General features: G+C 34.1%; 1 protein-coding gene, 1 non-coding gene and 2 pseudogenes across 2 annotated transcripts; all 4 read left to right on the forward strand.

Annotated features, from left to right (window-relative positions):
- The first annotated feature begins 85 nt into the window (after nucleotides 1-85).
- Nucleotides 86-6127, forward strand: LOC112015901 (uncharacterized). Its single transcript, XM_065779617.1, has 7 exons — nucleotides 86-333; nucleotides 3672-3771; nucleotides 3899-4019; nucleotides 4134-4255; nucleotides 4808-4929; nucleotides 5028-5187; nucleotides 5873-6127. The coding sequence occupies exons 1-7, from the start codon at nucleotides 207-209 to the stop codon at nucleotides 5985-5987; spliced, it is 867 nt and encodes a 288-aa protein (XP_065635689.1). The 5' UTR covers nucleotides 86-206; the 3' UTR covers nucleotides 5988-6127.
- LOC136070168 (protein RDM16-like) lies at nucleotides 471-3055 on the forward strand (annotated as a pseudogene).
- A 1844-nt stretch (nucleotides 6128-7971) lies between the features above and the next one.
- TRNAM-CAU (transfer RNA methionine (anticodon CAU)) lies at nucleotides 7972-8056 on the forward strand. The gene is given in 2 exon segments: nucleotides 7972-8009; nucleotides 8021-8056. It is a non-coding gene; the product is annotated as a tRNA-Met (tRNA).
- A 1989-nt stretch (nucleotides 8057-10045) lies between these two features.
- LOC112015926 (uncharacterized) lies at nucleotides 10046-17602 on the forward strand (annotated as a pseudogene).
- The last annotated feature ends 62 nt before the right edge of the window (nucleotides 17603-17664 follow it).

The raw sequence follows: 17664 nt of genomic DNA on the forward strand, positions 1-17664 counted from the left end.
GGTAATTTGTTGTGTTGAAATGTTGACTACAAAATTAACCCGACCTGTATACCCGTCCGAAAAAGAGGAAACAAAAATGTCAAAATTCAAAATCAAAGCAAAAACAACTCAACAGTCAATCGGACACCTTTATCTTTCTCTCTCTGTCTGTCTCTCTCTCTCTCTATCTTTTACCAAAATCAGAGCGGTGCAGTGCAGCGAGAGAAATGAGGAAACGCACCGTTTACGCATGGTTAGTAGCGATTGTGTGCTTCGTGGTGCTTATGATCGTAACCCCAGCCATTCCTCAGAATGAAGCTTACCACGATTTCGCCGATACTCGCGAATTCTTCGGTACTGTTCTCTTTTTTAGGGTTCCTAATTCTTCATCAATTTCCTCTTCTTCTCTTTTGTTTATTTGTGTAACATATGATAGAATATTTTTGCATATATATATATATATGGGCTGTGATGCATTTATAGGCGGTGATATGTGTGTGTGTGTGTGTGTGTAATTTGAACTGCTTTCTCTGTCGTTGTTGTTTCCGTTTTAGAGAGAGAGAGAGAGAGAGAGAGAATTTCACATTCTGAAACCTGAAATGGATGTTGATCCAGATTTAAATCCTCATTTTGATGCTAGGAGATGGGTATTGACTAAACTAAGATTTTGAGGCATAAGAGGATGAATTTCCAATTTATTGAAGAAGGCATGTTGTCAAAAGAGGCTGAGCATATTAAGTTGAAGAGTAAATTTGTATAAGCCCACACAAAAGAGCAGAAGGAGAATTAGTGATATTAATCCAAATTTGATAGAGGTAGCGCAGAGAGTTATGACCAAAGAAAAACGAGACCCAATTCCTGATATTGATTGGTGGGATATGCCTCTTTTGCAGTCCGGTACTTATGGTGACATTACTGATGAAACCATGGTTGAAAAATTAACTAAAGATGGAGAATATTACTATCTATGTTGAACACCTTGCCCAGTTGAGCGATGTTTGGCTAGGGAGAAAGATAGGCAGGAGATGATTAGACAAGGCCTGATTGAGCCTCCTAAACCAAAAGTTAAAATGAGCAATCTCATGAAAGTCCTTTGCTCTGAAGCAACCCAAGATCCAACTAGGCTTGAAATGGGAATTAGGAGTGAAGCTGTGCTGAACGTGAGCAAGCTCACATAGATAGGAATATTGCTTGCAAACTCACTCCTGCTGAGCACCGGGAAAAGAAAGAGAGAAAACTTTTTGATGAGTCGAATACATTGGAGGCCGTTGTATCGGTTTATATGATCAATGACCTGTCACATCCACAGACTTGCTTTAAAGTTGATGTTAATGCCCAAGAGAACCGCTTGTGTGGATGTGCTGTGATTTATGATGGTATTAGTGTTGCCATTGTGGAAGGTGGAAACAAGCCCATAAAGAGGTATGGAAAGCTTATGCTTGAACTCATAGATTGGGCTTCTGCTGTAAAAGAGGATGATGAAGATTAAAGTGATGATAAACCTGCTAACAAGTGTGTCTTAGTATGGCTAGGACGTGTTTCCAAATTGAGTGTCAATAAATTTACCATTCACGATCACGAGTGCATGACTGAAGCTGCTGCTCGGAAAATATTTGTTGATGCTGGCATTGGTCGTTGCTGGGATCTGCTGTTGACTTTTTAGATGATCAAACGTGATAGGTTTTATTAATTTTAAGTTTTGGTACTAGCTTCCTTTTATGACTCATTTCTTTGGTAAACTTTTCGTGTATATGGTTTGCATAATCTTTGGCACTTATATAAATTTCTAATAAACAAAAAGCAAAAGAACAAAAAAATGTCGGCATTCATTCAAAGGAGCTAAAATATGTGTTTAACGTAGAAGCTTCTGTTGGGGCTAGGGCATTTGTGGTTATGGTTATATACTTATATTCAAAGTCTTAGAGGCATTTGTAAGTTGCATTTATTGTAAAGTGACCATAAAATATTTTTTGATAATTCGATAGTTAGGGGAGAGGGAATTTGAACATTGGATGTCATTTTTGGAAACACAGAAGGTGCCAACCATTGAGTTACAAGGCTCTTGGCAAAGTGACCATAAATTACTTTAGAACTCAAAAAAGATATTTGGGGCTATTTTGAAAACCTTATTTTTAGCCTGGGGTGTATATGTTTTATGCTTCTTATGCCTTCAATACCATGGCCTTTGAGACTCACAAGTATCCTGTGATGCACGTTTTTTATGCTTCTTATCTAGTAGTGGCATTGACCTTTTATTTTCACGCCTTCATGCCCTGGCCATTGAGCCTTATAATTTTCCATGAAGGCATTGACTTATCTAGTTAATGCATAGCCCTTTTCCTGTGTGGCTTATGCCTTTGTCAGGCCACTACAGCAAGCCTTTGCTTAAATGTTCATGTTCAATAAACATTAAATAGTGAGAGTCAAGAAAGTACAGTGACTTAGCTACCAATTTGCCTTAAAGAGTGTTAAAATAAAACTCGGACAGTATTTGTATGTTGTATGTTGAATAGGTTGGCTTTTCACTTATGCTCTATTTGTTTCAGCAATAATGTTTTCTAGAAAATGAGTCATTTTCCAATTTTTTTTTCTATAAAACTATCTCATTTTCCTATGTTTGGTAGTAACCCTAAATAAGTTGAAAAACAATCTTTTAACTTCCTTTATTTAGCTTACTATGAGATAGAGTTGTTTTCCAAAAAATATTAGTGGAAAACAATCTATAAAAATAAGCCATATTTTTTATGTTGACCAAATATAGTTTTCCTTTGACTCATTTTTTCTAATACTACCAAACACCATAAAACACGAAAAACTATCTTTACATAATGTTTTCCATAAAAAAAAAAAAAAAAGGAGCGTTAGTGGTTGTGTTATTTGTGATAATTCAATAGTTGGGAGAGGGATTTGAACCCTAGATGTCTCCTTTGGAAACACCAAGAGGTGTGAACTAGTTGAGCTACAAGGCTTTTGGCACTTATTGGTTGTTACGAGCAACCAACATCAATTTAACTAATTATTTAGTTGATATGCGTTGGACCTATCAAGGATGCTCATGTTTTCTTGAGTTTTTAGAATTTTGGAATATAGAAGGGGGGTGGGATGGGGTTGGGATTTTTTTTTTGGGGGGGGGGGGGTGGGGGTTGAGGGTTTTGTTTGGTTTGCTTGCCCGCAAGGGTGTGGGCCAATTGGTGAGGTTAGTGGACAATCCCACCCCAACTGGAGTGACTTGGTTCAATTGCTCACAATACACCCTCACTTACTTGATATTTGTGGTTCACAAGCAATTGAAAGTATCTAGGGTTTACTCTCTAGGGATGGGCGGGTCCAAAGGGCCCTGCCTTGGTGAGGTTCTACGACACAAAAAAAGAAGCTTTTTAATTTTGCCTATCCTTCATGGGGACAGGTTTTTTAAATTCACTTTATTATGAATGGATCCAAGCCCAAGAAGAGATGGAGGGCTGTGGTAGGTTGACAGAGCCTAAACTTTAGTGCCCCCCTTCCCTGCTCTTTTTAAAATCAAAATTTATTCATTTTATTGTTAATGGATCCAGCCGACTTGGTTGTTGTTGTTGTTATTAATGGATCCACTGCATCAAGGATCAATAGCTGACCAAAAATGTTGGGACTAAGCTTGATTGTTAGTAAAAAAAAATGTTACAACTGACAGCTTTTTGTGTGTAATTTTTCAGGTATTCCTAATACACTAAATGTGGTTTCAAATTTTCCATTCCTGGTTATTGGTGTCATAGGGCTTGTACTTCGCTACTATAGGAACTATTTTAAGCTGAGGTAATTTGGTTTTTCTAACTATCATTTTAATACATTCCTAAATGAGCTTAAAAAACAAAAAGAAATCCCAAAGGAATGTTTTTTAGCCTTGTAAGTACTGATCATGGTTCATTATTTACATGAAAAGTATGCAAGGTGAGCTTTGGGGTTGGACATGTTTTTACGTTGGTGTTGCTGCTGTTGCTTTTGGATCCGCATACTATCATCTCAAGCCAAATGACGCTCGTCTTGTGTGGGATCGTTTGCCAGTAAGTTTGTTCTTGTGATGAAGAAATTCAGTTTCACAGAAAAATGTTTAAAAAAAAAATGTTTATACGGTATTATTTCAACTCTGATGTATTAGCTGTTAATGACAAACGCAGATGACCATTGCCTTCACATCAGTAATGTCAATCTTTATCATCGAAAGGATTGATGAGAGGAAGGGAACAATCTCCCTCATACCACTACTTATGGCAGGCATAATAAGTATTTTGTATTGGAGGCAAGCACATTACTTATTTCTTTGGTTTAAGCTCTATAGGGTGGTGATTTCCAATAAACTTTCTATATGCTATGTCTGGTCCTAACTTATATTAGTGAATTTTAATATATTATTACTTATAATATATGTGCATGCATGTGTGTGTGTGTGTGTGTGTGTGTGTGTGTATTGTGAAGCGACTTTTTACTTTTCTACAGTAAAATGAGTTATGATTTTGGCAAAAAAATTGAGAAACCCTTAAAAGAATATTTTCAAAATAATTGAAAAAAAAATTATTGGAAGATATTGTATGAAGATTTCTTAACTTCATATAATATTTTTAGATTCTTAATTTCATATAATATTTTCAAAAATATTTCTAGATTCTTTTTGAAGCGATCCCATTTGCCTACCACCTGTGTCATTTGTTTGCACCCCATTTTAGTGCCTTTTATTATCTACATTCTATAAAAAAATATTTTTAAAAAAGGAAAAATCAGATACCTAGAGATTTTTATTTATTTTTAATTGCATTTCCAGTTGAGTGTGTAATGCTGGAATTTGTTTTTGCAGTTTTTTTGATGACCTCCGCCCATATGCCTTGATTCAGTTTGTTCCTTGCATTGCCATTCCTGTGATGGCTATCTTGTTGCCTCCAATGTACACACATTCCTCATACTGGCTTTGGGCTGCAGGTTTGTTTTTTTTTCAACAATTGGTTTCCTTTTCTATACAACAGAAATCTCTTAACGCTTGTGCTATGCTGAGTATGACTCTAATTCATTGCATGCAGTATTTTATCTTCTAGCTAAGGTGGAAGAAGCAGCTGATAAAGTGATTTATGAATGGACGCATCATATTGTCAGTGGGCACACGCTCAAGCATTTGTGTGCTGCCATGGTTCCTGTGTTCTTAACACTAATGCTTGCAAAGAGGAGTATTCAAACAGAGAGGTAGTTTTAAGTTTCTACTTTCCCTTCTTCAGCTTGTTATCACAGGATATTTGGTCTTTCATAATATAGATATATCATATATGGAAGCCCTTACTAAAGAAGCATTGTGTTGAATTTCATTAAATATACCCAACCTTGTCAATCATGCATGATAATCTGAATCTATCCTCTAGAACTTAATAATTTTAGATTTATATGCAAGATCTGTCACATTTTACAGTAGCTATCTCAACATAGATCTCTCATCTATGTTGAGCTGGTATGGTTGAAATCATTTCACTTTTTTGTTGTTGGCTGATAATTACGAAAGCATAATTATAACACTCTTTTTCTGTTAAGTTTCATCTGGAATTGGTTGTTATTTTCATTATGAACAATCAGCATCTAATTCTTAGCTTAAAACATCAAATTTCTTTAATTTCAATCAAAACCTGCCTACAAAAATGTAAATCATTTTGTTTTCAAGAGCTCAGTTCTGGCTGTAGCTGCTTTTGGTCCTTACTACAAAGCGTCTTCTGGGTTATGAAAATAGTAAGTGATCTCTTAGGGATGCATAATCTATAGCTTGCCACTGATAATGTTTTCTGAATGATTTCAGTGCTAGCTAACACATTTGTATGATCCCACTGTGGGCTTTTCCCTTCTCTCTCTCACATATGCATTTGCTGTGGTCTCTTGAATGCAGGCAAAGTCTGCTCCAGACCTGGAGAGTTTCCTGGACCAAGTTCAAAGAGAATGGCTCTAGGGTGGAAAGTTACACATGTTCATACTCGACTGTTCCAGTTGTTGAATCACCATAATTGTTCTATACCAGCTATCAAAGAATAAAAAAAAAAAAAGTGCTGTATATAGACCAAAGTAAAACTGACCACACTAACCTTGTTATTAAACATTGGCTCAATACCAAATAGAAAAATATCCATTTAAGCTGGGTGCTCAACATACTCTTTTTTTTTTGGTAAATGGATGCCCAACATACTTGATCATTTTCTTTCTTGAGCTGGAATATGAATATTGAATATAATATTTTAGCAATAGTTTTGAGAGTCAAAAAAGCTTCTCTCAATTTGGAATGAGTCCAGTGCTTGGATTTAAAATCAATAAGATCAGATCAGCAACCAAATAGAAGTTTACAACTGTACCAGTTCTTGGCTTTGATCTAAAGTGAACTGCATTGGGAATCCACCGGTCTTCCCATATGTTAATATTGGGGTCCATTAACAACTTTGTAGCATATCTCCTTACTCGTCACTGATCAGCTCCATAAACTTATTGATATCTCTGCATAACCGGGAAAATTATTTAGGCCTTCGAGGACTTAGGAATAATTTGCCTAGAAGAGACTTGCTTCCAAAAATCTGTATGGTTACCGGTTTTATGTCTGTTTTATTTTAATCTTTTCCTTTTTAACCTTTTTTTTTACCACATTATGTAACATGATGTTCATATTTTTTACATTCAATACAAGTAATGGGTATGCCTATAAAATCTTTTAATTTTAGTAAATAGTCTTTTTTATATTTTAAGTGATTAGGTAGGTTGTCTATCAATTTCATCATTATGTCCTTTTGTTTCCTTTTTCTATTATTAACTTTAAACGGTTTGGTTGACTTTAATTCTTTCTTTTTCTTAATTTGATTTATTTCTTTTTGATTAACATTAAATATTCTCATTAATTCATTTATTATGTCTTTCTCAAAATCTAATTCGCTTATCCATCTTACAATTTTATTATGTCGGTCTCATTATTTTTTAATATGTCCATATCTTTTACATTTATGACAAATAACATTTTTGGTATGTCTTGTCAATTTTCTTATTATCTGATGACTCAGCAATTTAAAATTTCTATCTTTTTAGTTAATTTTGTTATACTATTATCTTGAATGTATGTCATAGATCTTTTAATTGATTTTTGTCTTTCATCAATTTCTTTCTTTAAACTATTACTTTTCTTGGGACTATTATTTTTCTCTTCTTTGTTGACTAATTTTACTAAACCATCATTTCTTTCTTTTTCCTTATCATGTCTCTTTCTTTTTCTATATCTAACTTCTTTCATATAGTTTATATATTAGCTAGCTTTAGAGTGTTATCATTTTGTCTTTCCATTTTTTCTAACATCTCTTTTACTATCATTTTGTCTTTCCATTTTTTCTAACATCTCTTTTACTATCATTTTGTCTTTCAATTTTTTCTAACATCTCTTTTACAATGCTTTTTCTTATCATACATTTTTCTTCATTAATTATGTCTAATTGTTTTTTCAACTCTCAATTGCACCTAATCTCAATCTGTTTTGCTACTGTGTCTTTATCAGAAGATTCATAACTAGCACGACATTTGCAAGCCTAGTCTAAAGCCTAATCTACCATTAGACCTTTGGGCCATATATTGAGATTGAATCCGAGGCTTGAAGAATACAAGAATGAGATTTTGATTCCTTTGATGCCCACAAAAATCTACGATAAGGAATCCAACCTGCCAGAAATTTTACTAGGTAGGGAAAAAATTGAGGACGTTATGCAAGAAGGTATTGAAGAAGCAATATGCATTATAATCCAAGTCAAATTTTACGTGCGGACAATTTTGCAATGACAATATATAATCTAATTGGTGGTAATATCTAATTAATTTAGTAATCTTCCTCAAAAAAATAATTAATTTAGTAACGATGGTTTGGGTTTAGTTAAATATTTTTTGCCATCCGAAGTTGTATTAAATGAGCCAAAAGATTCTCTACATTATAGTTAATTATATAAAGTTTACAGCCTGTACCACAAAGGGGTGGTGGCGCAGTTGGCTAGCGCGTAGGTCTCATAGCTTCTGAGTTATCCTGAGGTCGAGAGTTCGAGCCTCTCTCACCCCATCATTTTTTGTTTTTTACGTTACAAAGCCAGACTATCCGATGCATAAGTCATTTTGAAACCCTGATAAAAAAAATTTGGGAGTCTACCATTCTGTCGAATGAGTTCTTCTTGTCTGTTCAATCAAGCATTTGAGGGCATGAACTACATACAACCACATATATGTTTCCTTTCCATAACTGAAATGAACTGAACAACAAGAGGCTAGAGCTCCATTTTGGCCAAAGTGCAGGCAATGGAGCCAAGGGCAAGTGCAAACCATGTTAACACACAGAGCTATAAAGAAGAGTAGATTTGCTATATTTCATTTCTCAATTGTTCAATATATATAAAATGCATAGTACAAAATAGTACATCCTACTATGTATACTATGATGTATCATTCTAATATACAATATTCCATTGAATTACACATTCCAACAAACAAAAGAAGACAAGACAACACTCCATCGATCATTTCATGCAGAAAGAAATCTCATAACATTCCATTATCTCCACTATTAGATAAAAGAATATTCTCACTCTCACCACATCCAAGAACATATATATAATGCAAAATTACTTTATACATTCTATCATCCAATATGATGTATTATTCCAATATACAATATTCCTCTGGTTTACGCATTTCATCAAACAAAAGAAGACATGACATCACTCCATCATTTCTTGCAAAAAGAAATTCTATAACATTCTATTATCTATGCTAAAATGACATCCCACTCTCACCACATCCAAGAATATATATATATATATATGTATAAATACTCTTAAGCCATTGGTCATCCCTTATAAGGTGGAAAGAGAGAAGAGATCTTTCCAATATAGGACTCTAAACCAAAAATAATTACAAGTGCAACACTTGATCTAGGAAAAAATAGTCCCCACGATCATTGGAAAGATTTCTTCCCTCTCTCCACCTTATAAAGAAACCAAACTAATGATACTTTAAACCAAAAATAATTACAAGTGCAACACTTGGTCTAGGCAAAAATAGTCCATACAATATATATATATATATATATCAATTAAAAAAGAAAAAAAAAAAGAATTTACTAGTACTACTTTCCATGTAACCAATCAATCATCTGAACCGTTAATTCATCATCAAATATTTTAACCAAAAAAAAAAAAAGTCAAACTTTTTTCCTACTTGAACATTGTTAACCTATTTTGACGAAGGGCACGATTTCCCACAATCCCACCTTCTAGCCACTTCTCTTTTTTTTCAACCTTTTCATTGTTAACATAATAACATGTTTCAGCCACTACCAAGTCTCGGTCAAGGTTTTTAAACATGAAAAGTCAGTCTCGGCCGACCAAGTTTTTTGATTCTCGTTTAGCAGATCGTTGACATCATTATTTCACATGTATCGACTTCTCAGCTCCATAATCGAGGAATATTTTGTGCCATCTGACTTTAACTAGAAGAGGAAAACGCATATAACACCAATCCTATATATAGTTACATACCTTTGCCATTCTTTTCCATAAATCATCTAAAAAAGAAAAAAAAAAGAATTTACTAGTACTACTTTCCATGTAACCAATCAATCATCTGAACCGTTAATTCATCATCAAATATTTTAACCAAAAAAAAAAAAAAAAAGTCGAACTTTTTTCCTACTTGAACATTTTGTTAACCTATTTTGACGAAGGGCACGATTTCCCACAATCCCACCTTCTAGCCACTTCTCTTTTTTTCAACCTTTTCATTGTTAACATAATAACATGTTTCAGCCACTACCAAGTCTCGGTCAAGGTTTTTAAACATGAAAAGTCAGTCTCGGCCGACCAATTTTTTTGATTCTCGTTTAGCAGATCGTTGACATCATTATTTCACATGTATCGACTTCTCAGCTCCATAATCGAGGAATATTTTGTGCCATCTGACTTTAACTAGAAGAGGAAAACGCATATAACACCAATCCTATATATAGTTACATACCTTTGCCATTCTTTTCCATAAATCACATTGCTGCATTCACACTTTTAAAGATAAGAAAATGAAGCTCGTTTCTTTGATACTACTATTCTTTGCTTTCATGCTTGGAACCACAGCAGAGCAATGTGGAACACAGGCTGGGGGTGCAGTATGTCCAAATGGGCAATGTTGTAGCCAATTTGGATGGTGTGGCAACACAAATGATTACTGTGGAAATGGTTGCCAAAGCCAGTGTTCTTCTACAACTCCATCTCCCACAACTCCGAGTAGTGGCAGCGATGTTAGCAGCCTCATCAGCACGTCTCTTTTTGACCAAATGCTTAAACATCGAAACGATCAAGGATGTAATAATGGATTCTACACTTACAATGCTTTCATAGCTGCTGCCCAATCTTTCAATGGCTTTGGCACAACTGGTGATGTCACTACACGTAAAAGGGAGCTTGCGGCTTTCTTAGCTCAAACCTCTCATGAGACCACAGGTTAATTAGTTACTTAGTTTCAGTACTTTTGAAGTTGTTATTGTTAAAAGTTTATTCACACAATATTTTTTATAATTTTTTTTACAACTACTGACATGATTGTTGCAGTTGGTATATAATAAAAGTCGTATCAACGTGGTGCAGATGAAAGTGATATTACTATAACTAGAATAAATTAAGTTAATAATTGCGAAAAATGTTGTGTCTTTAACATTTGCTTAATAACATGTATGTTCACAAAAAGGGAAGAACAAATATATGTACTTACCAATAAATAAGACTGGTTTAAGGTTATACCAAATATGGGCTTAGTTTTTATGGTAGACTAACCCTAAAATTATATTACAATTAGGGTATAGCAGGTATAATGGACTTAGACTCAGACTCTAAAACTGTCTAACATATATAATAAAAGTTACTTGCTGTTTATTTTAATTTGTTGGATTGGCTTTATTTTGATTGCAAATTTTTTTTAGGAGGGTGGGCAAGTGCACCAGATGGCCCATATGCATGGGAATATTACTTTATTACAGAAAATGACAAGCAAACCTATTGTATACCAATAGATTGGCCATGCGCTTCTAACAAACAATATTATGGCCGATGACCTATCCAACTCACTCAGTAAGTTTTTAAAATCATAAATTTATAAATTTGTCATTAAGTTAGGGGAAAAAAATACTTTTCATAAATACTAATCAATGCTCATAAAATTATTGTCAATGATGGACTTAGACGTAAATGATTTTACGTCAATCACAACAAATTATGTTAATAGTTAAAAAAAAATGTATTATGTCCCTAACATAATCTCTCTCTCACACACACAAAAAGAGGTTTGTAACTTTGTTTAGCAAAAGACTGACTGTGAGGTTTTGATTATTTCATTGACTATTATCAGTAACTACAACTACGGTCAAGCGGGTAATGCCATTGGAGCTGATCTAATAAACAATCCAGATCTAGTAGCCACAGACCCAACCATTTCATTCAAGACAGCCATATGGTTTTGGATGACCCCACAAGCGAGCAAGCCATCTGGCCACAATGTGATCATTGGAAGCTGGACTCCTTCTGCTGCTGACACATCTGCTGGTCGAGTCCCAGGCTATGGTGTAATCACCAACATTATCAATGGTGGGCTTGAATGTGGCCAAGGGTCCAATGATAAGGTCGCTGATAGGATTGGGTTCTATAAGAGGTATTGTGACATATTAGGAGTAAGCTATGGGGACAACTTAGATTGCTATAATCAAAGTCCTTTTGCCTAATTAACAATGTTGGTCCAAGACAAAAAAAAAAAAAAAAATTGTTTAGCCAAAAACAATAAAGAGACGATTAATTAATTTATAAATGTATGAATTGGAGATTTTCTTGTTCAATGGGAAATCTCTAATAAACTTATTGATAAAGAAAGGGGAATTATATTAAATAAATTCGAGTACTGATAATGCAGCCAGCTTGACCAAATTTTGCGATTTCACATTATTGTCAATATTATTCACTATTTTGTTGGTTAATCATGTGAGGGTGCTCACATCACAAACTCATTCGTTTAGGTCTGTAACATGATGTATATATCGATATCATACCAGATTGGTCATGCCATTGCATAACTTAGCACAATCAAAGAGTCGCATACATACAAGTTTCTTTTAGTAAGGTTTTAAGCTTATAACTAGCTAGGCATTTGGTTTCAGACCATTGCCACCACTACCAACAACCATTACTTTGCCAGGGTGCTGCATGCATGCACACACATCAAACAAGTAATAGACCATTTCTATTAATCTTTATCTTCTCCTTTCCTCAACCTCTTTATGAGCGTTACTTTCTATAAACTTCTATCAAGAAACTTGATATCACTGAATCATTCTCATCAGTATTCTAGAAACATACATCCACACTGAAAATCAAAACACTTAATTTTTTGCTTATCATCTTCTCTAACATTGGAGGCCACTATAATTTGTTTAGAAATGATTAAATCCTGTGATTTTACGCATTTTTAAAATTAAACCTACAGCTGGGCGGTTGCTGCATTTTTAATCCTAGAGATCAACATTTACAATTCCATAACAAAGAGATATAAGGGAGACCTTGAATCTTCTTGTGTAATCTCTTTCTAGAGAAATTTCCTTCAAATCTAGGAGATAAAATTTTATACCTAATAACAGATCTACTAGCCCACCAAGGCATTTGTCAATCAACATTTACAATTCCATAACAAAGAGATATAAGGGAGACCTTGAATCTTCTTGTGTAATCTCTTTCTAGAGAAATTTCCTTCAAATCTAGGAGATAAAATTTTATACCTAATGACAGATCTACTAGCCCACCAAGGCATTTGTCAACTGTGCTGAATGCAATTCATTTGTTCTTGTTTTGTTTTAAGGAGAATCAATGCAGTTTATTTGTTAATTGTGAAATACAAGCCTCATCGATTGATAACTAACAAAAATGATGAGAAAGGACTGAGCTCGAAAAAAAAGAAGAAGCAAGGAATATTCTAGTTATTCCGCATTAAATCTAGGGACATTGCATAGTTGCATTCATCCATCCCCACAAGCCACACCATAAAAGGTCGTAACTATATATTTATCAGCCATCCAAACTTTGTTCTGCTAAAAGTTTTTTGGGCATACAAGCACCTTACATACGATCTTTGTACAAAGCAAGTAAATTCGGGTGACAGACATCTATAGCGTTTCTTGATGGACTCTGATAATCAGGCAATGGTGACAACTCTGTCAATATATCAATCAGGTCTTCTATGCTTTTCATGCCGTCTTCACCTTCACTGATTGCAAGCCACTTAGGCACTTCAGCATTGCTAAAAGCCCTCTTCTGCTGAAAATATTTCCAACACTGGATTCAAAGGCAGGAAGGATTGTTGTATCATCATTTGTCAGCCATCCACACCATAAAAAGGTTGTAAATATATTTTTATCAGTCATCCAAACTTTGTTCCGCTTTAAGTTTTGTGGGCATACAATCTAACAAACAACCTATAGAATCCAACTCTATGCCAAACTAAACATAGCCTTGCCTATTTTTGGGTCTACCAGTTTTTGTCCGTTACTCTCATTAATACCTATTTAAAAAGAAGGGGCTCAAAGTAAGCATTCACACAAGTCCATGGAAAAAATTTTCCATTTTACAAGTCTAAAATTTACTTTTTTATTTTTTATTTTACACACTTATTTTTACAAAACACCCATATCAGTTTGTCTATTATACACATTTATTCAAATAAAATATTCATTTCTTTAACCTAGTGCTATAGTGCTACAGTGCTGTGCAAAGTATCGGGGAGAGAAAAAAAAACTATTAAAAAATCATATACATATGCTACAGTGTCCGTGTAAATTTACACGGGCACTGTAGCTTATTGATAAATTTGAAAGACTTTACACATTTTTAAACGGACTGATGTGGGAAGTTTTGTGGGTTAGATATGTAAAAATTTTCCCTTTTTCTATTATACAAGAGTTGATGTGAATGCTAATGCGTGTGTGTTCATTATTGCATTAAAACCTAGGGAAGAAAAGGCCCAAAGTAATTACATAAGTGTGTGTGGTCCATCACCCTTGGAAATTTACAATGATTGGCACAGTCCTCAAACTCAAAGCCCAGAGTAGCTGAAATGGGATTGAGAAAGCAATTGCACCATGTAATTACACCACTTCCTTCACAATTTTTTTTTACATTTTTAACTTTAACTTTTTACCTCTATTAATATTTTTTATTTAATGATTGAGATTGGAAGTTACCTTTTGTAACTTTCAATCTCAACTGTTCATTGCTATTGCATCCGGTATAATACCCTAACTGTTGGTATTGTACCGAATCCTAATCCGCTGAAATGGTTCTGCCACTATAATCTATTATAACGGGTTCATTTGGAACAGTTTATTTAACTGAAACTGAATTTTTTTTGTTAAAAGTACTGTAAATAAAGCTAAAAGGTAATTGAAATAGTACAGTAAGACCTATGAATAACACCAAAAAGTGCAATGGAACCCATAAATAGTAGCAAAAATAAACTAAATAGTAAAAAAAAACTAGTTTTTTAAGCCAATACCAAACACACACTACATTGACATTTTGAAACCCTGATAAAAAATTTTGGGATTCTACTATTTTGTCAAATGAGTTCCTCTTGTCTGTTCAAGAATTTGAGGGCATGAACTGCAACCACATATATGTTTCCTTTCCATAACTGAAATGAACAGATCTACCAGAGGCTAGAGCTCCATTTTGGCCAAAGTGCAGGCAATGGAGCCAAGGGCAAGTGCAAACCATGTCAACACAGAGAGCTATAAAGAAGAGTAGATTTGCTATATTTCATTTATCAACTGTTCAACATATATATATATATATATAATATGCATCCTACAAAATAGTACATCCTACTATGTACACTATGGTGTATCATTCCAATATACAATATTCTACTGGATTACACATTCCACCAAACAAAAGAAGACAAGACATCACTCCATCATTTAATGCAGAAAGACATCCCATAAGCTTTCATTATCTCCACTATTGGATAAAAGGACATCCCACTCTCTCACCCCATCCAAGAATATATATATATATATATATCAATATATATATATATATATTTTTTGATGGCATATATATCAATATTTATTCATTAAAAAGAAAAAAGAAAAATTTACTTGTACAACGTTCCATTTGACCAATCAATCATCTGAACCGTTAATTCATCATCAAATTTTTTAACCAATAAAAACACGAACTTTTTTCCTACTTGAACATTGTTAACATATGTCGACGAAGAGGACATGCAATTTTCCCACCTTCTAGCCACTTCTCTTTTTTTCAAACTTTTCATTGTTAATATAATAACATGTTTCAGCCACTATCAAGTCTCGGACAAGGTTTTGAAATGAAAGTCAGTCACGCCATCCAATTTTGACCTGGAAATCCTACACAAGACTTTTCACAACAAATGAGCTGTTAAGTTTTTGTTGATTCTTGTTTGGGCTCATCTGTAGAATATTTTGTGCCTTCTGACCTAACTAGAAGAGGAAAACGCATAACACCAATCCTATATATAGTTACATACCCATGCCATTCTTTTCCATAAATCACATTGCTGCATTCACACTCTTAAAGATAAGTAAATGAAGCTCGTTTCTTTGATAGTACTTTGCTTTGCTTTCTTGCTTGGAACCACAGCAGAACAATGTGGAACACAGGCTGGGGGTGCAGTATGTCCAAATGGGCTATGTTGTAGCCAATTTGGATGGTGTGGCAACACAAATGATTACTGTGGAAATGGTTGCCAAAGCCAGTGTTCTTCTGGTGGTTCCCCTACAACTCCATCTCCTACTACTCCTAGTGGTGGCGGCGGCGGCGATGTTAGCAGCCTCATCAGGCGTCTCTTTTTGACCAAATGCTTAAATATAGGAACGATCCAAGATGTAAAAGTAATGGATTCTACACTTACAATGCTTTCATTGCTGCTGCCCAATCTTTCAATGGCTTTGGCACAACTGGTGATGACACTGCACGTAAAAGGGAGCTTGCGGCTTTCTTAGCTCAAACCTCTCATGAGACCACAGGTTAATTAGTTACCTCTTTCTTTTCTTTTCTTTTCTTTTTATTTTTTTTATTATATATTTTTTTTATGAAGGTTAATTAGTTACTTAGTTTCAATACTTTTGAAGTTGTTAATGTTAAAAGTCTATTCACACAATATTTTTTATAATTTTTTTACAACTATTGACATAATTGTTGCAGTTGGTACATAATAAAAATTATATCAATATGGATGCAGAGATAATTACAATAAACTAGGGTAATAGTTATGAAAAATGTTGTATCTTTAACATTTGCTCAATAGCATGTATGTTCACAAAAGAAAAAAAATATATATATATATATATATATATATGTATTACCAATAAATAAGACTTGTTTAAAGTATACTAAATACGGGCTTAGTTTTTATGATAGACTAACCAAATTATATTACAATTAGGGTTATAGCACGTAAAAGGACTTAGAATAAGACTCTAAACCTGTCTAACATACATAATAATAAGTTACTGCTGTTTATTTTAATTTGTTGGATTGGCTTTATTTTGATTGCCAAAAAAAAATAATAATAATAATAAATTTAATTTTTTTGTAGGAGGATGGTCAAGTGCACCAGATGGCCCATATGCATGGGGATATTGTTTTATTACCGAAGAGGACAAGCAAACTTATTGTACATCAACAGATTATCCATGTGCATCTGGCAAACAATATTATGGCCGAGGACCTATCCAACTCTCTCAGTAAGTTTTTAAAACCATAAATTATAAATTTGACATTTAGGGAAAAAAATACTTTTCATAAATACTAATTAGTAGTCGTAAAATTAGTGTTAATGATTGACTTAGATGTAAATGATGTTACGTCAATCACAACAAATTATATCAATAAAAAAAAAAAAAGTATTATGTCCCTAACATAATCTCTCTCTCTCTCTCTCTCTCTCTCTCTCAAAAAGAGGTTTGTAACTTTGTTTATCAAAAGACTGACTGTGAGGTTTTGATTATTTCATTGACGATTATCAGCAATTACAACTACGGTCAAGCAGGTAATGCCATTGGAGCAGATCTCATAAACAATCCAGATCTAGTAGCCACAGACACCACCATTTCATTCAAGACAGCCATATGGTTTTGGATGACCCCACAAGCAAACAAGCCATCTAGCCACAATGTGATCATTGGAAGCTGGACTCCTTCTGCTGCTGACACATCTGCTGGTCGAGTCCCAGGCTATGGTGTAATCACCAACATTATCAATGGTGGGCTTGAATGTGGCCATGGGTCCGATGATAAGGTGGCTGATAGGATTGGGTTCTATAAGAGGTATTGTGACATATTGGGAGTAAGCTATGGGGACAACTTAGATTGCTATAGTCAAAGGCCTTTTGCCTAAACAACATTGGTCTAAGGCAAAAAAATTGTTTAGCCAAAACAATAAAGAGACGATATAATTAATTTATAAATGTATGAATTGGAGATTTTCATATTCAATGGGAAATCTGTAATAAACTTATTGATAAATAAAGGAGAATTATATTAAATAAATTCGAGTACTGATAATGCAGCCAGCTTGACCAAATTGTGCGATTTCACATTATTGTCAATAT

The sequence above is a fragment of the Quercus suber genome, unplaced genomic scaffold (genome assembly GCF_002906115.3).
Source record: "Quercus suber isolate HL8 unplaced genomic scaffold, Cork oak 2.0 scaffold_215, whole genome shotgun sequence".
Lineage (NCBI taxonomy): Eukaryota > Viridiplantae > Streptophyta > Magnoliopsida > Fagales > Fagaceae > Quercus > Quercus suber.

Coding starts and splice junctions, on each gene's coding strand:
- LOC112015901 (XM_065779617.1), top strand. CDS start 207: ATGAGGAAACGCACCGTTTACGCATGGTTAGTAGCGATTGTGTGCTTC. Junction 3,772..3,898: donor AGGAACTATTTTAAGCTGAG/GTAATTTGGTTT, acceptor TTACATGAAAAG/TATGCAAGGTGAGCTTTGGG. Junction 4,256..4,807: donor ATAAGTATTTTGTATTGGAG/GCAAGCACATTA, acceptor TTGTTTTTGCAG/TTTTTTTGATGACCTCCGCC.